Here is a 24,419-nt window from a genome sequence, read left to right as displayed (position 1 = left end):
CCCTCATTTTTGCATTTAAGTAATCATTTATTTATCTCAATGTGGACTTACGGATACTAATTTCACACTTTGTTGAAAATCCAATACAACTTTATATGTTTTGTTGTTAAAATTGCTCCAGGTTTGGCCATTGGGAGCACTTTCTCTTAGTTCGCTTTGTACATGTCTTTCTTATACATTTGTCAATGTGTTTACATTTTTTTTTTTAGCATTTCTTTACTGTCAAGCACAATAAGATGTTCCAGGATTAGCCTGCATATTTCCTGATCTGCTTCAACCATCAGCAATTTCTCTACTGAGTCCATTTTTAAAAATTGGAGAAAGGTATTAGAAATCTAGATCTGTATATTAGGTATGCTCATTCCTACTGGGGTGTCTGTGGCATCTGCTGACAGAGCAAGAAATTATATGTGTGTATAGTAACCTGTTTATATTAATATATCTATAAATATTTCTAGATGCAATGATCTGCATGAATATTAAGTCAACAGTGAGTTCTTCCTAATATCTCTAACTCAAATCCGCTATCACAGAGATCATTACAGCCTCCTCTCCTTGTCTGTCTGGAAATTTTTACTTAATAGTAAGAAACCTTGAGGTTGACAACTGATTTGTGTGTCAGTGTCATGTTGCTTTTGCCAGATAGCCTCCGGGGCCTGGACAACTCTGGGAGAACTGCTAAAACTGAATTTGTGGGCCTGCAGAGCAGTGGTTCAGCTCCAGGACTCCCCGGATCTCACTAAAATAGCGTCTGCCCTCAAGGCTCTACACTCTGAGGAGCTTGAGTGGTTTCCATCTGTGAAGCTCTTGAAAAGGCAATGGTGCCTGTTATTCAAGTGTCTAAACTGACAAGCCATCTCCCCCTTCATGCCTGCTTGAGGCATGATCACTGGTAATAAAGATGATGCTGTCCGATAGGAACACTCGCAAGCACTCTTTCTAACAGTGTGGGCTGCAGGTTCAGCTAGACCCTGAGTTGCATCTGTGCTCCTCCACCCTTACTTGTCGGGTGGCTCAGGACCTGTTACACAAACTTCTCTGTGCCTTAGTTCCTCATCTGTATTTGAGTGTTCATTGAGAACCTCTTCTGGGCTACACATTGGACTTTACCCAGAGGATGGGAAAGGAAGCTGGACCCAAACGTCTGGGACAGGGTCCTAATGCTTCAGCAGATGAAAACTTGATTTGGGTTACTCATTTTTAAAATTAGCTTGTATAATAATATCCATTCCCCGGTAGGTGTTGGGAAACTTATTTACCATTTGTGACTTTTTTTTTCGTTCTCAGAAGAAAGGTGATGCATCATGGCTAAGTATGACTATCGCAATTGTGATTCTCTCAAGCTGCCCTTGGGGCTAACCAGGATAAAATTGCCCATTGTGAAAATGTACTATTATATAAAGTGTGACTATTTTCCACAATGATACTATATGGATATTCAAGGTATTGCTATCATCATGAAAAACTCTTAAATTGGCCAAAGTGAAGATAGACTAGCTCATCTTTTGAGGTATTATGTGCTCCAACACGGACACACGCATAGCATCTACAAATACTGGGATTTTTTTTAATTCCATACATTTAAGAAAATCTCTATCAAATCATTAGGTGGCCGCTAAGCTAATAAATTAAGAGATGGCAGTGTCTGTACATGACAAAGAATACAGACTTTAAAATATAGTCCAGAAAAGTCACTAAACAAACAACAAACCCCTACAACCCAGAGCAAGCAAAATCAAGAAGTCCTGGGAAGGGGGAATATATATATATATCTATACCTATTACAGAAGTACTATAGGAATATATATAATATTTTATATATATAATATTTATATATTGTATATTATTATATATATAATATTATATATATTATATATTATTATATATAATATTATATATATTATATATTATTATATATAATATTATATATATTATATATTATTATATATATTATATATTATTATATATAATATTATATATATTATATATTATTATATATAATATTATATATAATATATTATATATTATTTTATATATAATATTATATATATTATATATAATATATATTATTATATATATTATATATTATTATATATTTTATATATATAATAATATATATTATATATTATATATATTTTATATATATATATTATATATAATATATTATATATATTTTATATATAATATATATAATATATTATATATATTTTATATATAATATATATAATATATTATATATATTATATATTATATATATTATATATATATATAAAATATATATAATATATTATATATATTATATATATTATATATATATATAAAATATATATATATAATATATATATTATATATTATATATATAATATATATATATAACATATATATATATATATATATATTCCTAGCCCCAAGGGAAATTTAAGGTTTAATGACTGACCTATTGGATTTTGGACTTGCATGGGGCCTGTAGCCCCTTTATTTTGGCCAATTTCTCCCAGGTGGAATGGGTGTCTTTACCCCCACTGTATCTAAGAAGTAACTAACTTCCTTTTGATTTTACGGGCTCATCGGCAGAAGGGACTTGCTTGTCTCAAATGAGATTTGGAAGTTGTACTTTTCGGTTAATTCTGGAATGAGTTAAAACTTTGGGAGACTGTCGGGAAGGCATGATTTTGTTTTGAAATGTGAGGACATGAGATTTGGGAGGGGCCAGGGGCAGAATGATGTGGTTTGGCTGTGTCCCACCAAAATCTCATCTTGAATTGTAGTTCCCATAACCCTATGTGTCATGGGAGGAACATGGTGAAAGGTAATTTAATCATGGGGATGGTTACCCTCATGCTGTTCTTGTGATAGTGAGTGAGTTGTCTGATGGTTTTATATGGGGCTTTTTCCCCTTTTGCTCAGCACTTCTCCTCGCTGCCACCATGTGAAGAAGGACATATTTGTTTCCCCTCCTGCATGATTGTAAGTTTCCTGAGGCCTCTCTAGCCTTGTGAAACTTTGTGTCAATTAAGCCTCTTTTCTTTATAAGTTACCCAGTCTCTGCCAGTTCTTTATAGTAGCATGAGAATGGACTAATGCAGTCAGACTAAGCAGGTGGCAGGGAAGGAGAGAAGACAGGACACCATCAGCTCATGAGGGGCATTAGGAGGATCCAAGAAAGGGCAACTGCCAGAGTCCATGAGAGAGACCACACGCACAACCAAGTCCACAGAGCCCCAGGCAGGCTGGCACTCAGAGCTCTCAATCCAGAGTTCAGCCCAGTGGGGTCAGGGACCTGAGGGAGATAAGGGGAAAGGGAGGAGGGAGGACAGGACAATGAGCAGGAATAGGCTTGGGAAATCTGGGCACCATCATCTCCAGCTGGACATGGCCACGTGATGTGAGTGAGCAGGCCTGATAGCTGAATGCACCAGGGCATTTCATCTGCTTTCATCTGTTTTCACACCACAACAATCAACACAGAAGACTTCTGTGACCGAATGTATGGGGATTTCTCCTCACCAAAAAGCAAGAAATCAATTCTACAGCAGACTCCAGCTAGGTGCCTTTTAATTCAATTCCATTCTGACGCTATGTATCTGGAGATAGCATCAGATCCACAGGTTGAGGACTCAGTCCCACAACAGTGCCCTCTCTTCAGATGCTAGTCAAAAGTCCAGGCCTCTGGAACTTCTAATGGATTGGCTTCAACTTCAGGTTGTCATGACCCCTTTTTTAGGCTTGATTTGCTAGATCAGCTCACAAAACTCAGGGAAACATTTATGTTTACTGGTTTATAACAAAGGATATTTTAAAGGACACAATGAAACAGCCATATAAAGAGGTACATAGGGCAAGTTCTGGAGGGTCTGCCCTGTAAGGGCTTCGGTTCCCATGCAGCTGGGGTGCAGCACTCTCCTGGCACGTGGATGAGTTCTTATGCACCTTTCTGGAAGCCTCCATGAATTCAGCTGTTCAGAAGCTCTCAATATCCCGTCATCCTGGCCCTTTTGCTAAGACTTCATTGGATAGGCATGATTGAAGCATGGACATATGTGTAGAAATATGACTGGACAGAAAGATATAACCTAATACTAAGAGACTGAGTTGGGAAACCAGCAAGGCCTGTCTGTTCAGATTCTTCCTGTTCTCCCTGAGCAGCATTGTGTCCTCCAGGGTATGGATCAGGACCTCTTCTGAAATGGGAGTTTAAGACCTACACTCAGACAAGGTATGTCAGAGAATTTCTTTATGACCAGCTCTAAGACACATGAGGGGAGATGAGTATATTTTTAGTTTCTATGGTTTGTCTTAGGGAGAAAAAGAAGAAGGTGAAAGGGGGGCAAAAGAAAGTTAGAGAGCGAGATTGTGTTTTCTGAAGTCTCCTTCTGAGGCCTAAAGCACTCCAACATTACAACAAAAGACCGTCTTCCACCTTTACTATTCCGAAGCTGTTCTGAAGCTGCTTCAGGAACCAAAGACAACAGGACAAATATTTTAATGAAAGATATTCTTATTGTTTTACTCACTTGGGAAATAACAAGATCTATAAGAATGTCAGGAACCATGGAGTGATATATGTATGTACATATACATATACACATACATATACATATACAATTAGCCTACATTAAAATTTCCCCATCTCCTGTCAGGAAGGATATATAGCTGGCTGCCTGAGTCATTCTCTTGACCACTCTAGTAATCCTGTGCACTCTTGACCCCCAGTGGAGGCTGACAATTTTTTTCCTTTGTACAGTGGACCCCTTTCATAGAGGTGGGTGCTATGTGAGTGGAGTTGGTGACTGATAGCTGACCATTGATACAGGCTAGGAATACCAATGAGCAAGGTAAGGGAATGTGCATCTGCAAGGAGGGGTAAGCTGGAGTGGGAATGCCCAGGACCAACTAATTCAGTAACTATAGATAAAGGGCTATGAAAAATGATCCAGATGATGTTCCCAGCTCAGAATACCTCCCATGGTTTCTGCGTCCTTGTCACAACAGAGAACCTGTGTCCTATAAAAGTGGGTGACTATAAACCTGTGTCCTATAAAAGCTGTGACTATAAAAGTGGGTCTATATGTCAGCAGATAATGTCTGGAATAGAGGATTGGTTTAAAGTGCAGATATTTGAAGGGTAGATGGAAAACTCATGGAGATGGTACACACTTCCTTGTTAAACCTCCTCTAATCTAGTGTGTTGAAGGCAGCTGGCAACTTTGCAGTAACTAAAGTCAGTGAAACAAAGGGCTGAAAGCAATATTAGGCACAAGTAGAGGATGCCAGGACACCACAATGCATCCCATATCTCACTAATAGACCATGGTTGCCAAATTTTAGAATAGAATCCCTTATTTTAACTGAAGCCTTCCATAGAACCCCAATTTATGAACATTAGAAGGCAGAGCAGTCTGGTTGAAGTGAGCACTCTAGTCCCAGAGTTCTGTTTGCCCAGCATCCTTTCTCCCTCCTTTAGGCAGTGGGCCCTGATGCCTTACCTGCTACATAACACTGGGGATGTCCCTGCAGTGCTGGGAAAGCTCTGTGCTAGAAGACCTTCCTCAAAGGTGGGCTTCATCATGCCCCTGCACAGGCACATATCTATGTGGATGCCATTCTGTCCAATGCACTGAATCCCAATTTCGCCTCCTGGCTCTCCAGCCCTGCCAACAACTGATAGCCCCCAATCTCTTTATCGTCAGCATACCTCACCATGTCACCTCTTGTTTACCCAGTTCTTCATTGTCCTACCCCTGACCTAAACACACGTAGGCACACACTGTTCTTCTACATATTTATCTATTCTCTATTCTCAAAATGGGACTGTTTACCCTCCCTCCCTCCAATTCACTATCCCTCTTGGAATTTTGCAAGGATCTTCCTTAGTGTTGGCCCCAATCTCTGTCTCTAACCTCATTCCTAGCCCTGCTTCAGCCTCTCCTCTGGGAAAGAGGCCCCTGCTACTGCCTATCATCACCAAACAGCATTATGGGCATGTTCACTGTTTCCTTCTTTTGAGAGTGTTCTCAGACCATGTACAAGCATGCTCAACAAGAGCAAGGATCTTGACTCATTTTACTTTTACCTGTTGCCTCTGCTTCCGCACATGGTGCACAATCCCCTTGACTGATGTTCAGATGGTTTCATCTCAACCAAAATTTATTAGAGATATGTCTCTTAATTTCCTTTAAGAAAACAAGGTAAAGTTCTTTCTATAAGAGTTTCTCATTTAAGGAATATTAAAGAGTAATTGTCTGGAGTTCACAGCACTCTCTCTGTTCACATAATAAATGATCAGTGTTTTTTAAAAATGTCTGTTATGTGCAGGCTCACCTTATTAATATACCTCATGTGCAATGAGGAAAACAGTCATCTCTATTCAGCTCTACCCATTGGCACTTAGAATAGTCAGATACATAAAAACCAACGGTATACTTCCATTTCCCCCTTCTCATCCTATGGTCTATTCTAAGCATACATTTTGCATTTACATATGTTGTAAGCCACATCATACATTGCTATTTTTAACTTAATACCTTTAAGTACTGTTACTTTAAACAGTCACTTTGCTGTGAAGACATTACATAATAAGGAAAATATGTTTTATACTTGTGCATGCAGTTGCACCTTCTAGGGCTCTTGATTCCTTTGTGTAGATCCGGATTTTTCTCTGGCATCACTTTCCATCTGCCTGAAGGACTTGCTTTAACATTTCTTCTAGTGCACATATGTTGGTGATAAATTCATTCTAATTTTGCATTCCCGAAACAAAAGTGTTTCATCTTTATTCTTGGAATATATTTTCATCAATATAGAAGTTTACGTCTTTTGTATTTGTTTCCTTCAATATTTAAATATAGTACTCTCCTCTGGCTTTCATTATCTTTCAAAAGAAATCTGCCATCATCCTTATCTTTGTTCCTTTGTAGGTAATGTACATAATTTGTATCTCTGGTTACTTTTAAAAGTTTCTTGTGATTTCTTCTTAAAATCTCAGTGATTTTAAACAATTTGATTATCAAGTGCCTTGGTATACCTTTATACATGTTTATTGTTTTGCGATTTCTTTTTTTTAGTTTATCAGATTTTGGGGTTTATAGTTTTTATCAAACCTGGAAACTTTTCAGTATTTCCTCAAGTATTTTTTTATCCCTTATTTTCCCCTCTGCTTTGTGGTTCTCATAGACATTCATAATTTTTTAAATGTCTTTGCCTACAATCTCTATTATCGGTGTCACGTGTGTGTTTTATCCTCATTGTTGATCCTAATTTCTGCTTTTTTACAAAACTGATCATTGTGATTGGATGGAAGACATTGTGAATTTTACTTTGTTGAGTGCTGGATAGTTTTGCATTTCTATAAAATATTATTGGGATTTATTCTTCAGCATGGGTAAGTTTCTTGAAAATAGTGGCATTTTTTTCAAGTCTTGCTCTTAACGTTTTAGGTGAAATCAGAGCAGTTTTTAGTCTATAGCTTATAATGCCTCATAATCTGGACAAAACCCTCTTAAGATTTTTAGCTGATGTCCCATGCTTTATAAGGTTTTGCACTCTGAGTAGAGGAAACAAGAACTATCCTCACGCCCATGTAAGCTCTGGAGATTTCTCTCTGTACCGCTTTCTCCTCTTCATTATTTTGTTCTGCAATTTTTAGTCTCCCTGTCCTCCCAATTCTACCTCCTCAACTCAAAAAACATCAAGGCTTTCCTGCTGTCTACTCTTTCCTCCAGGCAGTAAGCTAAGGAAATTTTAGGGCTCACTTTATTTTCCATCTCTCATCACTCAGAGATCAGTTATTTGTTTAAACATATATAGTAAACCGAAAATAGTTGTGTTACAAGATAAACTTAGAAAAATTAATAGTGTAAAGAGTTTATTTCAGCAAACAGCAATTCATTAATTGGGCAGCATAAAACCACAACTGGTCCAGGGCTTCACCAAAAGGGCATGAGGGCAGAACTTTTATGATGTGCATGCAGAAGCAAGGCAAAGAAAATATTTTTTTGGTTTAGGTGGAGCTGTAGGGCCAGGCACAGTGGCTCATGCCTGTAATCCTAGCACATTATGAGGTTGAGGTGTACAGATCACTTGAGGTCAGGAGTTCAAGACCAGCCTGGTCAACATGGCAAAACCTCATCTCTACTAAAAATACAAAAATCTGTTCCTTTAAATTTAAGATAGGGAGAAAAGAAAATTGACAACATGTTAGGCACAAAAAAGATTTATACTTGGAAAGTAGGTAACTCTAGGCTTTTTCGAAATACAAAAACATTTGTGCAAGGAACAATGTACTTTTTAAAATAACCATTGGGCCATCCCAATGGAGTGCAAGCAGTGGTGTGGAGAATTTGGAATGTGGCTCTAGTACTCCTCAGAGATGTGAACCTGGGCAGCGAGGGTCAGGCACACTGCGGGACCTTTTCTTTGGCATTCAGTGTGTTCACCTGGAGGACTCTCCCTTGCAGAGCTCTGGGGTGTGAGATTGGATGCAGGGAGGGCGAGCCTGGAGGAAGTCTTGAAAGCAACTCTCACAGACCTATGTGTTGATCCAGGTCCTGGTTCAGTAGCCCTTGTTATTGCCCCAAGCAGGACTAGAACAAGTTATATCATGTCTATACAGTTCAAAGATGTGGGATTAAACAATCCATCGTAACAGATTTTCAAGGGGAAAAGAAAACAAATGCATTAATTAATGCACATGTGGATCATAAGACATATACAGGTTCAGGAATATTAAAATGTGGGGGAAGGTATATCGTGGGCACGCAATAGTAATAGCCACTTATTAATGAGCACGTTATTAGGGCCAAGCATTTTATATACAAGTGGGATGTTATATGATGCTCACATAAACACTGTGAAGTTGTACTATTATCACTCTCATTTTACAGATGAGAAAACTGAAGTATATAAAGGATACTTGATGTATGGGCTTATAAGCGACAGAGCTTATATTCAAACTTACTTTCTTATGGATTCAAAGCCCTGTCTCTGTACTGGGTTGAGCTGCAACCCACAAACAAGGGAGTGCTAGCCATCTTCCACTGCTAACTATTGCCCTATCAATATGCTCCTAGGACTGATCTTAAAGGAGCCAAGTGGTGGTGCCAGTGAGAGCTTGAAACAGAATCCTACCCAATGGCCTCTCTCCAGTTCTATCCATATGACATGGAGACAAATGCCGTGGAGGAGAGGTGGGTCCTAGGATAAAGGGTGTGAAGATGGAGAAGTTTCTGCATTAAGAGCTCCAGATGGGCTGCAGTTCAGAACACCTGCAGTTCAGAAGCACGACCCCTGCAATGAGCTTGTGCTCCATTAACAGGACATTGGGGATCCAGAGGGGAATGCAGATGAGGTGAAGACATTAAAGAGTTAAGTGGGAATGAGAAGGGACTTCGCTCATTATTTTCCTCCCCCTCTTTTTCACTCCTGCTTCATTCAGAAAATATTTGGGGCAGGCTACAAAGAAGTACGTAACACAGCAAGATAAAATGCATTACACACAAATAAAACAAAGGGATCCCAGAGATAAATCAAGTGAGAAGATGGTGGAGCCTGAAGCAGGCTTAGAACCTCAAATATATGCCAGGAAGTCCAGCCTCCAGGAAGACTTCCATTGACCTTTAGGGTACCCTGGCAGCTCATGGCCCAAGTACAGTTGCCCAGGCTAAGCTATAGCGACCATTTGACATGGATATCAGAAATCCAGTCTTCCAGAGGCTGCTATTATGTCCAGACATGTGCCCTGCCTTGCTGTGTACCTGCCTGGCCTGGTCTCTTTTATTCTCAGCACATTAGGTGACTCAACGATTTCCTTCGAGCCAGCTCCACTGAGCAGGCTGGCAACCAGATACATAGTAGGGCAAGTAGGACGAAGCACAGTGCCCATGAGACATGGGGACTCTCACTGCATCCACGTAGGTGTCAATGTCTGCAGGGCTTGTTTGCATTGACCCTCAGTCTGAGTGATGGGCAACCTTGGCTTTGTCCTCTGATGCTATTTTGTGGATTTTCCTTGGGACATAACAAGCATCCTGCCACCAGCCCCTGCTATCCCTATGTTCAGCTCCAGCCCTGGGATCAAGGATAAAAGGAGACCCAGGACTCCTTATTTGCTCAGGAAAGGCTGACAGGATAAGTGGCACAGGGAAGAGCTGGTGATATGGTTTGGCTCTCTGTCCCCACACAAATCTCCTTCTGAATTGTACTCCCATAATTCCCATGTGTCGTAAGAGGGACACGGTTTGAGATAATTGAATCATGGGGCCAGTTACCCCATGCTGTTCTCGTGATAGTGAATGAGTCTCACGAGATCTCATGGTTTTTAAAAAATGAGAGTTGCCCTGCACAAGCTCTCTTTGCCTGCCGTCATCCACGTAAGATGTGACTTGCTCCTTTTTGCCTTCCCCCATCATTGTGAGGCCTCCCTAGCCATGTGGAACTGTAAGTCCAATTAAACCCCTTTCTTTTTGAAATTGCCAGGTCTTGGGTAAGTCCTTATCAGCAGCATGAAAATGGACTAATACAGCTTTCAAGAACCATGCAGGAGGTCAGCCCCTTGCCAAGGAAGCTAAAGTGAAGTGCAGGGCTTCAGTCATAGCTGGCAGAACAGAGAGGTCTCTTAGGAGAGCAGGACCATGGCTGACAGGCCTCACATCAGTCCCTCAGTGGGCAGGCTCAAGACATCCAGAGACAGTCAGGACCTTCCCATGTATGGGCACAGGAAGGCCCCCATCTGCTTTGCCCTACCCTTGTCAGGATTGCCTCCATCCTCTGTGGTGTGTAACCACACAGGAGGCTGCTGTGGAATATGCTAGACTCTGGAAATGCCTCCAGAAGAGGCTGTTGGTGGGGTGCTGTGAGACCCCCTAGCTGCTCTAGCCCTGCAGCACTTAGGCATCCTAGAGTCAGCACTCTCCCCATCTGTCATTTCTCTCCAACAAAGGGCACTAAGTGTCCCAGTTGTCACCTGGAGTGCGACAAAGCAGTCTGCTCTGGAGCTCTTTCTAGAAGCACTCGGTTCATGGCATCTTGCAGGGCTCCAGCTCACCTCCAGTCCCATTTTACTTCTACATTCCTCCTGTGGCCAGCCTAAGGCAGTATAGCTGGATCCAGCAGATGATCCTTCTCACGCTTTTCCAAACTCATCACAGCCTGTATCCTTTGGTAACAAGAAAGCCTTACCCTTCCTGGCTCCTTTCCAAATCCTAATTTGACCTGAGGATATTCTGGGACCTGGAGGAGTATACTAAGGACCACAGACCTCACAGTCGGCTTCACCCATTAGTCTTCTCAAACTATTTTGGGGGTACACCGAGATCCTAGATGGCTCTTTGGGTAGCGGACAAAACAGTTTGGCATCACCTCTCTGGATCAAGTTTAGAAAGCAAAAACTCATAGGCACCTTAACGAGGTGATTAGTTTAATTAATGTGTGGGCATTACGTAGGGGATCATTTGAAAAGTAACTCATCATTACAGTGATTTGTCACTCATTCACACAGCATTCTATTATTTACCAACCCCTAGGAAACTCATAAAATGGCTACCTCATCTTCTGCCAGTTCTATCTGAACCATAATACTTTGGAAGGGGATTTCTAAGTAGAGAATTTTAAATAAAAGATTAACTGTTCATAAGCCTCAGCACTGAGTCTTGAGTAGTTGTATTGGAGAGCTGCAATTCCAAGCCCCAGGTGGGAAGACTGAAGTCAGATACAGGAGACTATGGGCAAGTGTGGGCACTACAGCAAAGGTGATGGGGGCTCAGAGATGGGCCTCAGGAGAAGGAAACCCCAAATCCTAACAGGTACAATTAGGCTGTTAGATTCCACCTTGCAAGGACTACTGTGTTAACTTGCAGATCCAAACAAGATGGAAAAAGAAACAGGGCATCAGGGAAAGGTCATAGCTGCCTCCTGACAGGAGAGAGTGTTCAGATAGCCCTAGGTGGTTAGAGCCCTGCCATGCTGATTTACCCAGGATGCCAGGAGCACAAACCAGAAGCTGGGAAAGCCGGCCTTTGGAGTCCCCTTAAAACTCAGATGCTTACCTGGTCCAGGAGCCAACAATTAGAAGATAGTGGAGCATTCAAACTTTGGCTGTTGGGTGGTTGGAAAGATTGAAAATTCCATGAGACTTTAGTACCAGAGAAGCTCCAAATACTAGGACCATAGAACTGGCAGTTCTTTATTCATTCCATAAATGAATACTGAGCATGTACTGTGTGCCAGGCACTGCCCTGGGCTCTGAGGATACAACATTGAACACATTTCCTCCCTAGGTGGAACTTATATTCTAGTGAGGTAAAGGGTAGGTACACAATAAATCATGAAACAAACTTAAAGGTGCAGTAGATTTAATGGTTAACTTCTGAATCACCTTTGGTAGGCTTCCAAATGAACTCACCTGGGGGAGGTCTTGTGATTTCTGGTGCCATCCTGTCCCTCAGTAAAGTGTCTTATCCTGCATTCCACAAATTGTTTACATATGGATTAATATGTAATGTACCAACATTGAAAAGTTTGCTGATTTATTTTTATTTTATTATACTTGCTGATTTATTTTTATTTTATTATACTTGCTGATTTATTTTTAAATCATGAAGTTTTACTGGTTGTTTTGCACATGGACATTTTAGCCTGTATGTTGCAATTTGGTACAATGATTCTAACCTCCGTATTGCATCCTCTAATAAAAAACGACAACTGCCATATAAAAAGTTCTCCTCTCTTCTTCTAAACTCTCATAAAACCCTTCCAACTTGTTAGACACTCCAGAACACTCCCAACTTTGTTGGTTTCTCCTCCCAGGTCAGTCCTCACATTTGACTTCCAATAAACATTTATCCTCTTATTTTTCCCTAACCAGTCTTAATTTTGGTCGACATGGTGATAAATACTATGGAAACAAATTGAATCTAGAGAACTGAATAAGTGTTTGGGATGAGTTAAGAGGAAGGATTGCAATTTTAGAAAGAGTATTCACTTTTTAATGAGGTTATTTGTTTTTGTTTGTTCAATTGTTTAAGCACCTTATAGATTCTGAATATTAGACCTTTGTCAGATGTGTAGTTTGGGAATATTTTCTTCCATTCTGCAGGTTGTCTGTTTACTCTGTGGATAGTTTCTTTTGCTGAGCAGGAGTTTTGAGTTTAATTAGGTTCACTTGTCAATTTTTGTTTTAGTTGCAATAGCTTTTGAGAACATAGTCATAAATTATTTCCCGAGGGTGATATCCAGAATGGTGTTTCCTAGGTTTTCTTCTAGGATTCTTATAGTTTGAGGTCTTACATTTAAATCTTTAATCCATGTTGAATTAATTTTTGTATATGATGAAAGGTCAGGATCCAACTATTGGGTACTATGCTCACTACTTGAGTGACGGGATCAATAATATCACAAATCTCAGCATCACACAATATACCCATGTAACAAAGTTGCACACGTACCCCCTGAATCTAAAATGAAAGTGAAATTACAAAAATAAATAATAAAGACACAAATTTTATGAAGAAAAAGAAAGGTTATTCATAGAAGGCCTCACAGAGAAGATATCTGGAGAGAGACCCAAGGGTGTCTGGAAAGCAGTATTAGCTAGCAGTATTATAGGAGCATGTGTCTAGAAGAGAACAAAGGCGTGCAGTACCTCAGGGCCCTGGAACAGAGAGTAGGAGGTAGGGGTCTAGGGAGGCTGGTCTATTGAAGCCAGACCCTTTTCTCTGAGCCATAGGCTGTCTCAGAGCCAGGTCAGCTGCACTGTACCATGGACTGGCTTATTGGATCCAGGATTCTATCCAAGGTTACTGAGTTGGTTTACATTATTCCAGCATTTGATATGTGGGGTAGGTAGAAGTATAGTTGGAAACAGATTAGTAATGGATTGAAGATTTTTGATGCTGAATATCAAGTATATTGGGTATACGATACTATACTATTTTACATGTCTGACACTTTCTATAATAAAGTTATTTCATCATAATATCATGCCATTAAATTTGAAATCCTAAGTGAAATGAACTATATTTTATAAAAAAAAAAAAAATGGCCTGGCGCGGTGGCTCACGCCTGCAATCCCAGCACTTTGGGAGGCCGAGGTGGGTGGATCACGAGGTCAGGAGTTCGAGACCAGTCTGGACAATATGGTGAAACCCCATCTCTACTGAAAATACAAAAATTAGCCAGGTGTGGTAGCGCATGCCTGAAATCCTAGCTACTCAGGAGGCTGAGGCAGGAGAATTACTTGAACCCGGGAGGTGGAGGTTGCAGTGAGCTGAGATCACGCCACTGCCCTCCAGCCTGGGCGACAGAGCAAGACTCTGTCTTGAAAAAAAAAAAAAAAAAGATCAAATTCGTCCATAAAGAAACAGAAAACTTTAATCAAACATTACAAACTAAAACTGTATTCTCAGTTCAAGCCATCCACAAATGATCCAGGAAAAGAAAGTTTCAGAGGCAAGTTTTACCAAATAATTAGAACTCATTGCCATCCTAAGCAAACTCTTAAAAACCATACAAAAAGATGGGCAATCATGGAACTCATTTTCTGAGACTAGTGTTCTTTGTTTCAAATACCAGAAGAGGACCTCACCATGAAAAGAACACTTAAACCAAAGTTACTTACATAGCAACAAATATCCTAAATAAATTAAGAGCCAATTCATTAGGGCAGTGTACTAAATGGAAAAACGGGATAGATCCAAAGAATGAAAATACAATTTGACATTAAAATATACCTTCAGTGTGATTCCCTATATTAACAAGATTATAGAGGCAAAACATATGATCATATTAATGGATACAGAAAAATATTTTGAAAAAATTAGTAATCACCCATGATAAAAATAACTAGAAAATTAAGAGTAGAAGGAAATTTTGTTCCATCAAATTGATAGCAAATATACTTAATTGTAAAATGTTGAATGCATTCGTGTCAGGGACAGGTCATAAATGTATGCTATCATTGCCATTTTTCAAAGTTGTATTGGAATACAAAGCCACAGATATGGATACCAAAATAAATAAGAGGTATGTATATTGGAAATAAAGAGTGATATTTGGTAGGGTAATGCAACAGTCTATCTAGAAAATTCAAAAAAATGCACACCTGAAATAGTCAAATGAATAAGAGACGTGAAAAATAGTGAATGGAAGATCAATAAAGCAAAATCAAAAGATTTGCAAAACAGACAATAACTATTAAGTACAGGTCATAGAAAATACCCCATTCACAATAGCAACAATATCCAAAAATTACCTAACAAGAAGACTAACAAAAGCATTTATGATTTTTACTGAGGCAACTATACAAGTACTGATATATCCAGTTCAAAGAGCACCCAAATAAACAAGGCAGTATATGATATCATTGATAGGGAATAGAATATTCCAAAGATGGCAATTCTGTTTTTTCAAAACTTGACAGACATAATTCCTTAACCAGCCAAGATGACTGTCAAGCTCAGGCATCTGTTGGTTTTTGATTGTTTGGTTTGGTTTTGTTTTTTTGAGACAGGACCTCACTCTATTTCCAAGGCTGGAGTGCAGTGGTGTGAACACAGCTCACTGCAGCACTGACATCCTGGGCTCCAGTGATCCTCCCACTTTAGCCTCCCTACCAGCTGGGACTGCAGTCACACTCCACTACACCCAGCTAATTTTTCACTTCTTTTTTCTTTTTCTCTTTCTTTCTTTTTCTCTTTCTTTCTTTCTCTTTTTTTTTTTTTTTTTTTTTTTTTTTGAGATGGGGTCTTGTTATGTAGCTCAGATTAATCTTGAGCTACTGGGCTCAAGTGATCCTCCTGCCTTGGCCTACCAAAGTGTTTGGATTACAGGTATGAACCACCGTGTTCAGTCTTGGGCTTCTATCTTAGACTCCCCAAAACAACCCTGGAAAACTAAAGAATAAAAATAAATAAATAAAGGAACAAGCAAACAATATCAACAAAGAAATCTAAACAAAAAAACATGAGAGAGCCCTGAGAATTTCATTGTATTTTGAAGGAATACTTGTGATTGGGGGGGAAGAGTGGCAGGGAAGTTGGGGTGGATAGGAAGAAAGAAATGTTTAAAATTCTGCCCCTCCTTCACTGTGGAAAACTAGGGTAGGGTCTCAGACCACAGGTGCCAGTAGTCATGGGGTAACTTCAGGACAGGAGGAAACACTGGTTGATTAAAGGAATACGGCTGGAATTTGTGCTAATAACCACTAAAACCACATCAGTAGATAGATTGGCTTTTTAAAAATTATCGTTTTAATTGAAGATAAAGAATGGATTAAATTAGAGTATTGACCATTAGAGTGAAATAGGCATAGTTAGGTTAAGTATGATTTTTGACACTGAATGAGAATTAAAAAATGAAAATCACTAAAATGAACTATGAAGTGTTAGATAAATTCTAAACGCAGGACTTCCGCAAATTTCTTGCAGCCACTCAGCCTCTTCAGCGTAAAAATAAAGCTTTCAGGGCAAAAGTTTGCAAAGTCTAGCTCTGGCTGGGGAGGAGCCCCCGTGGGAAGGTGTGCATCTTCTCCAAGAGGTCACTACAATCACGGGGGTACTGAAGCCACATGGAAGCACCTGGCCTGGGATCCGCAGCTATTCTCTGCAAGGGGTGCAGTTGGGCAATGCTCAGAGGTGACAGAAACAGAGCATCTCCCACCCATCACTTCATGAAAGAACCGGTAGCCAAGAGGAGGACCCTCCTGAGTGAGGACCGACGGTCCACTCTCCCCACATAGAGGGGCCACAGAATCCAGCTCGGTCCCTCCTGTCAGCCCCGGAAGACCTTGGCAATGTTGTCCCCCGACCTCACACCTCCCGCTCACTGCCACCTCAGGGGACTCAGAGTCAGAGACTTGGTCTGAGAGGAGCAGACATCACTGGCAGAGGACGGAGCTCCAGGCTCTGCAAGGAATCAAGGTCAGAAACCTGAGGGAGGATTGAGGCACCCCCATGACCCTCGACCACATCTGCACCCGTCGCCACTACTTTTCCCCCCGCCCCGCCCCCATAGGGGCAGAATCGGGTTCCGCCCCTGCTGTCAATCCAGGGAAGCTCCAAGCATGGGGACCGGATGTGACCTCCATTGGCTTCCGCCTGTGGGATCTGAGAGAAGCGAAAGAGTCTTTCTGAGAGGTATCTTGAGAGTGGCAGAGGGCAGCCGGTCCAGGCTCTGTGAGGAGGCAAGGTGAGAGCTGAGGGAGGACTGAGGACGCTCGCTCCCCAGATAGAGGACCCCAGAAAATCCAGCACTGCCTCTGCTGCCAGCCCTGGATCACCCCATGGGGACGGACTTCTCAGGCTGGGCCGTCCCCTCCCGACACCCCCCTCGGCTTCTGCCCCCCCGCCGCTTAAGCCTCAGGGGACTGTGGGGTTAGAGCTTGGTGTGACCAGGGCAGGGCTGGTTAGGAGGGGGCAGGACCCAGGTTCTGCCAGGCATCAAGGTCAGGACCGCGAGGGAGGGCTGAGGCCCCACAGAGCGAGGCTCCTTCTCTGCTGTCAGCCCTGGGAAGTTCCTGGCATGGCCGCCAGGCACGTGGTCCCTGATTTCCGCATCCTGGGCTGACAGACGGAAGGGGCTTGGTATCATGAGAACCACCTAGGGGGAGCACAGACAGGGCTCAGTCCCTGCTGGGAGGTGAGCGAGGCCTGAGGGACAACTGAAGGGACCCAGCACCCCAGGACAGCGCCCCCCCCGCCCCGCCGTCTCAGACAGAGGTGCCTCTTCATTCAGCCTTGGGAATCTGAGGGATGGAGACTTGGGTCCGCAGAGAGGGTCTCAGGTGCAGCCCTGCCAGCATCAAGAGGAAGAAGAAGAGGGAGGACTCAGGATACCTTGGACTCCAGGTCAGTAGGGACCTTGGCCCTTGGAGTTCCAAGGCACAGTGGCCACATGTGGTGCATCCTCACTCTGCCTTTGGGGTGTCAGAGAGGAGTGGGTTGTGGTCTGAGGAGTGGAGCCTCAGGTCAACCCAGGTAGGAGTCCCAGAGCACTGAGGGAGGACTCAGGCAACCAATTATCCCTGAGGTAGAAAACCTGCCCCTGCCATCAGTCCTTGGAGGCCCCAGGCAGGACTCTAGGAAAGAGAGGCAGCTCCCCACTTCCTAGCTGGATTTCTCTGGGAGATGGTGGTCTTGGCCTGCAAAACCCATCTACAGTTCAGCAGGAGAGACATGGATAGGCCTTGTCAGGAGTAAATCTGAATACCTGGAGGAAACCCAGAGAGAGGAGGCGCCCCAGAAATCTGCTTCATCTGGCAGCCTTTGGCATCCCATGAGGGGTGTCCGTGTAGTGCCCCTTCACTTTCTGCCTCCCATATCTCAGAGAGGTGGGGCCCTTGGTCTGAGGCAGGTCCTCAGGTCAGCAGAGGGATACACACCTGGTCAGCACAGGGTGGAGTCCAGGATCTGCCAGTAGTCAAGGAGAGGAAAATTGATTAAGACTGAAGGTAAGAATGTACCCTCCCACATGCCAAAGAAAAAGGGACCTCACAAATCCCTGCTTCCTCTGTTTTCATCCCTGGGAGGCCCCAGGTAGGGGAGGCATGTGCCATGCTCACATTTCTGCCACGAGGTTGGGGGTGGCACCTTGCTCAGGGAGGTGAGCACCTTGTTTCAAGGGGGTGATGACAGGTCAGCAGGTGGAGCCACACCTGATCAGCAGAGGGAGGAGTCCCAGGATCTTTAGGACTCAAGGTGTGTGTGTCCCCTTTGTGAGGACTGGAGATACCCCCATCCCATAATGAAGGGATCCCACAGAGTCTCTCTGTCCCCTGTCCTTGGCTGTATAGGGACCTCATCACGGGTGGCCCCAAGTGGCAAGCTCACTTGTACAACAGGCAGAAAGTTGGGAAACCTTCAGGGAGATGAGGTCTTGGTGTAAAGGGATGTGTCCGCTCATCTCAGGGGTTGGGAGTTGAGGAAGGACAGGCCCTGGCAGAAGTAAAGATGAAAAACCCACAGGAGGACTTTGGAATCCCCAGAACCGAAGGGTCCAGCCTCTGCTGTCAGCGCTGGACAACCACATGATGGGGTGATGGGATGTGGGGCCCTTTACTTCTGTTTTGGAATCTTGGGCAGGTGAGCACTATGTTCTCAGAGGACGACTTCCAGTCAACAGAAAGAGCCCCATATGGTCCACAAATACAACAGTGGTCCCAGGATCTGGCAAGAGTCCAGGTGAGAAACCTGAGGGAGGATTGAGGGTTCCTCCTGGCCAGAACACAGAGGGCTGCTTAGAAATCTGCTCTGCCCCTGCTGTCTCCCCAGAGAGCATGTGCAGGACTATCTGCTGAGACCCCTCTCTTATGCTGGGATCATTGGTCTCAGGGAGGGGGAGGCATTGGTCTGAGAGGGCTGCACTTAGGTCAGCAGTGGGAGGGTCCCAGGCCATGACCAGAATCAAGGTGGGGGCTGATGGGACAGCACTTACCAAAAACATGGGACTCAGCCCTTCCCTGCCCCTTCTGTCAGCCATGCGAAGTCCCTGGGACCATGGGTGTTTCTATTTCCCTGATTTCCTCTTCTGGTGTCTCCTGGAGATAGAGCTTTGGTTTAAGAAGATGGCCTCAGGTCAACAGAGGGAGGGTCCCAGGCCAAGATAGGCATCAAGATGGGAACCAAACAGGCTCCTTACCCGAGGACACATGGACCCAGCTGACTGTCACCATCCCTTGCTGTCTTTCCTGGGTGGCCCTGTGTACATGTGGCCAGATGTGTATCCCCACATGTCCTCTTTCATATCAGGAAAGAGCTATTGATCTGAGAGTTTCTCAGGTCAGGAGAGGTGTGTCTTCCAGGCCCTGGCAGGAGAAAGGTGAGGGCCCTGAGCACAGAGGGGACCATCCACTCCAAAAAAGTGAGAAACTCACAGAGTTTGGCCCACCTTTCTGACAGTGCTGGGGTGCCAGGATGGGTGCTTGCAGTCTGCAGCCTGATGGCCCCATGATTCCTCTTCTAGAAGCTCCAAAAACTGAGCAGTGAGGCCTTGGTCTCAGGCAATGTCTTCAGGTCTCAGAACACAGGAAGCCCAGGCAGTGCCAGCAGTCAAGATGAGATGTTCACCCTCAACCTACAAATGGCCCCACCTGCCCCAGTACATAAAGGGACCCCCAGCTTGCAGCCTCACCTGCCCTACCTCAGTCCTGGAGCCTCCTGCTCTGATGTCCAGCTGCATCTTGAGCAGTCTTCTCACTTCCTTTTTCAGGTTTTTAGAGAACAGGCCAACCAGGAGGACAGGAGTCCCAGGAGGACCCAGAGGATCACTGGAGGAGAAGAAGTGTAAGTAGGCCTTTGTTAGATTCTCCATGGTTCATATCTCATCTGAGTCTGCTCTCACGCTCCCTCTCTCCCCAGGCTGTGGGGCCCCATCACCCAGATGTTTCCCACAGTTTGGCCTGCTGACCTAACTAGAGTCATCATGCCTCTTGAGCAAAGAAGTCAGCACTGCAAGCCTGAGGAAGGCCTTCAGGCCCAAGAAGAAGACCTGGGCTTGGTGGGTGCACAAGCTCTCCAAGCTGAGGAACAGGAGGCTGCCTTCTTCTCCTCTACTCTGAATGTGGGCACTCTAGAGGACGTGCCTGCTGCTGAGTCACCAAGTCCTCCCCAGAGTCTTCAGGAAGAGTCCTCCTCTCCCACTGCCATGGCCGCCATCTTTGGGAGCCTATCTGATGAGGGCTTCAGCAGCCAAGGAAAGGAGGGGCCAAGTACCTCGCCTGACCTGATAGACCCTGAGTCCTTTTCCCAAGATATACTACATGACAAGATAATTGATTTGGTTCATTTATTGCTCCGCAAGTATCGAGTCAAGGGGCTGATCACAAAGGCAGAAATGCTGGGGAGTGTCATCAAAAATTATGCGGACTACTTTCCTGAGATATTTAGGGAAGCCTCTGCATGCATGCAACTGCTGTTTGGCATTGATGTGAAGGAAGTGGACCCCACTAGCCACTCCTATGTCCTTGTCACCTCCCTCAATCTCTCTTATGATGGCATACAGTGTAATGAGCAGAGCATGCCCAAGTCTGGCCTCCTGATAATAGTCCTGGGTGTAATCTTCATGGAGGGGAACTGCATCCCTGAAGAGGTTATGTGGGAAGTCCTGAGCATTATGGGAGTGTATGCTGGAAGGGAGCACTTCCTCTTTGGGGAGCCCAAGAAGCTCCTCACCCAAGATTGGGTGCAGGAAAAGTACCTGGTGTACCGGCAGGTGCCCGGCACTGATCCTGCATGCTATGAGTTCCTGTGGGGTCCAAGGGCCCACGCTGAGACCAGCAAGATGAAAGTTCTTGAGTACATAGCCAATGCCAATGGGAGGGATCCCACTTCTTACCCATCCCTGTATGAAGATGCTTTGAGAGAGGAGGGAGAGGGAGTCTGAGCATGAGATGCAACCAGGGCCAGCGGGCAGGGAAACGGGCCAATGCATGCTTCAGGGCCACACCCAGCAGTTTCCTTGTCCTGTGTGAAATCAGGCCCATTCTTCCCTCTGTGTTTGATGAGAGAAGTCAGTGTTCTCAGTAGTAGAAGGCACAGTGAATGGAAGGGGACACATTGTATACTGCCTTTAGGTTTCTCTTCCATTGAGTGACTTGGAGATTCCTTTTTGTTTCCTTTTGGTAATTTTCAAATATTGTTCCTGTAATAAAAATTTTAGTTAGCTTCAACATCTAAGTGTATGGATGATACTGACCACACATGTTGTTTTGCTTATCCATTTCAAGTGCAAGTGTTTGCCATTTTGTAAAACATTTTGGGAAATCTTCCATCTTGCTGTGATTTGCAATAGGTATTTTCTTGGAGAATGTAAGAACTTAGCAATAAAGTTGAACTGGTGTTGTGAAACAGAGAAATAAAAGGAGAAGGTCATTAATTCTTGTCTTCTTATCCATATTAATCTGTTGTTCTATGAAAGTACACACCCACACACATGTCCACCCCTCTCCCCCCAAATACATATTCACCAAGGAAATGCAGTTTCCTATTTAGTTGCAGATTCTCTGAGATGTCCTGGACAATAAAAAATATTCCAAAGTAGAGAGTGGTAGCACCTGGGGTCAAAGTAATACTAGAAATAGCTGTCAATCATTAAATATCTAGTACATGCCAGGCATCATCCCAGGTGTTTTAATACATTTTATACAACAGTCCTAAAAAAATGGTCTATCAAACCCATTTTCTGGATGAACCTGAGTCTCATGGTGCTTGGTAACTTTCCCAAGACCATATCACTGGTAAACCACAAGGTTGGTCTGAATTCATCTAGAGCCCATTCTATTCTCACTCTTTCCAGCCTGAAGTACACCTCTGTCTCTTAATTCATTTGTTTTCTCAGTACTGCATAATGTCTCTCAAGTGGCCAAAAGAAAGACCCTGTGGACATGGTACTGAAAGCAGGCCTACAAAAGGAAGGTGACAATGAGAATGAAACATAATCTGGGGATAGTCTGTGGGCTTTATTAACCTAGGGTCCTCCTGCCTGAGCTCTAGGGTTCCTGAGAGCTGACTCTACCCAAGTGCAGGAATTTCTGTCCAACCCTAACACTTTCTCGCATCACAGAGGCCTTCCCTTGGTCTCCCCCATGTGCCCTCTCTTCCAATTGGAATCTGGCCTGCTTCCTGCTCCTCCCTGCTACTTGCTTTGAAGGCTAAGCAGAATCACCTGCCCTCCCCTTTACACATCCTGTCATCCCAACTGTGTGTCTAAATACACCCTCGAACTTTTCTAAATAGATGGTGAACAGAATGTGATTAGCACATGATATACTATTCTTGAGATATGAAGTTACAGAGACAGAGTTTCTTCAAGCCATTTTGTTATTCGTAATAGGAATTTAATGGGGTGTTTTATTTGAAACTGGTCACTGAACACATACAAGGATGAATGACCTTACCTTGGTGGTGAAAATCTAAAGTCTCTCGCATAAGGTGGAGATGAGGAAAGAACATGCAAATCACTGTGGAGTGAACATCTACTGAGGCTGAACTCCTAAAACCCCAGAGTCTCCCGGGAGGTGAAAAATGCTGCCTTCGTGGGAGTACTAGCTCAAATTTTAGTAGAATAATTAACCAAGTTTCTTTCTCTTGTCTAGTACTTGCCCCACAGGAAAATATGGGCTTTCACTGTGTCTAAAGGCACCTGACAGGTGTTTAGGCATGTGAAGGGTAGCAGAAACTCACAGGTTAAAATTTTGACCAGGAATCAAATGGAGGAAAAGTTTAAAGCCTACTAATTGTTTAAAGGGTATTATAAAGGGAAGATTCCCTGATAAGCCTTCCTGCTGGGACTTTCAAAGTTCTTGGACAGTTGTGATCCTACATTTCAAAGCATCAGTCACGTAGCAGGCACTTGAAAACATTAGAGAACTTCAAGGCAAATGTGGGCTTCTCAGAAACTCGCAGCAATGAGAAGGGTTGTGTAATACCAAATTATCATAATTGCTTTTTTTGAGCACCTCCTACATAACAGTTTATGGGGGAGACTATACCACTCACTCACATTTTGTCTTTGTCTCCTTCCCGGACACATGGGAACAGTACAGCCCACTGGCAGTTAGGAAGGGTCATGTGACCACTTGTTACCACTGAAACATGAGCAGAAGTGTTGTTTGTCACATCCAGGCATTTGAGAACCAGTATGCCATTTCCAAGTTTTCTTCCTCCATCCAATAGTAAACATGGCAGTTTCATTTTGAGATGATGGAATCACAAGGTGGAAGCAGCCTGGATCCCTGGGTCATGTGAGAGTGGACAGCCCCTGCCAAACCGCATCAGAACTTATGGGCACATAAAATAGACTTTTCTGGTATCAATCCATTCAAATTTTAGGGTTTGTCTGTTGCATCAACTAGCGGTTATTTTTACTGACTAATACACAGCTACTGTTTTTGCTGTTTTTCTTATTTAAAGAGTCTCATCACAAAAATAGTGTGTATATGTATTCTTGTTGCAAACAATCTAAATATACAGATATATTGTAATTTCTCCCTTTCCAAAGTCCTTCCACAATTTAAACCCCATCACGGAGTTCACCATAATTATTAACCTGATATATATTATTTTAAAGCTGATTTTAGGCTCCTTATATATAGATGTGCTATGAAAATACTAGCATATTGGTCATTTTGATAATGATGTATATATTGATATGCTACTTGCCTTTACCACTTAATAAAATGGATACAGAATCTTACCATGACAGTACATATATATCTCCCTCGATTTTGTAACCACTCTCTAGAATCTTAAAGCATTAATATGCCATAATTAATTAAACCATTCTATACCTGACAGATAAATAAATTGTTCTCTACTTGTTATGATTAATAGAACTAAAATCAACATCATTGAACATGAATTATTGTGCAAATGTGCGTATTTTTTACTAAGAAATACTTAACAATGTGAACATTAGGTTAAAGAGGAAAGGGT

General features: G+C 42.9%; 1 protein-coding gene across 2 annotated transcripts; it reads left to right on the top strand.

Annotated features, from left to right (window-relative positions):
- The first annotated feature begins 4,164 nt into the window (after positions 1–4,164).
- Positions 4,165–21,846, top strand: LOC100584295 (melanoma-associated antigen 11). 2 transcript variants are annotated; one of them, XM_012498790.2, is made up of 7 exons: positions 4,165–4,216; positions 4,761–4,835; positions 16,828–16,910; positions 17,041–17,178; positions 17,725–19,169; positions 20,197–20,270; positions 20,346–21,846. In XM_012498790.2, exons 5-7 carry the CDS (start codon positions 19,032–19,034, stop codon positions 21,367–21,369), a joined length of 1,236 nt encoding a protein of 411 aa, XP_012354244.1. In that variant the 5' UTR covers positions 4,165–4,216; positions 4,761–4,835; positions 16,828–16,910; positions 17,041–17,178; positions 17,725–19,031; the 3' UTR covers positions 21,370–21,846. The 2 variants fall into 2 exon arrangements, with proteins under 2 accessions (XP_012354244.1, XP_003271880.1); XM_003271832.3 differs by lacking the exons at positions 4,165–4,216; positions 4,761–4,835; positions 16,828–16,910 and having other exon boundaries at positions 17,076–17,178; positions 17,725–17,837; positions 19,071–19,169.
- Positions 21,847–24,419: the final 2,573 nt, after the last annotated feature.

Source organism: Nomascus leucogenys, chromosome X (genome assembly GCF_006542625.1).
Source record: "Nomascus leucogenys isolate Asia chromosome X, Asia_NLE_v1, whole genome shotgun sequence".
Taxonomy (NCBI): Eukaryota; Metazoa; Chordata; class Mammalia; order Primates; family Hylobatidae; genus Nomascus; species Nomascus leucogenys.
This window is presented reverse-complemented; position numbering and strand designations above follow the sequence as displayed.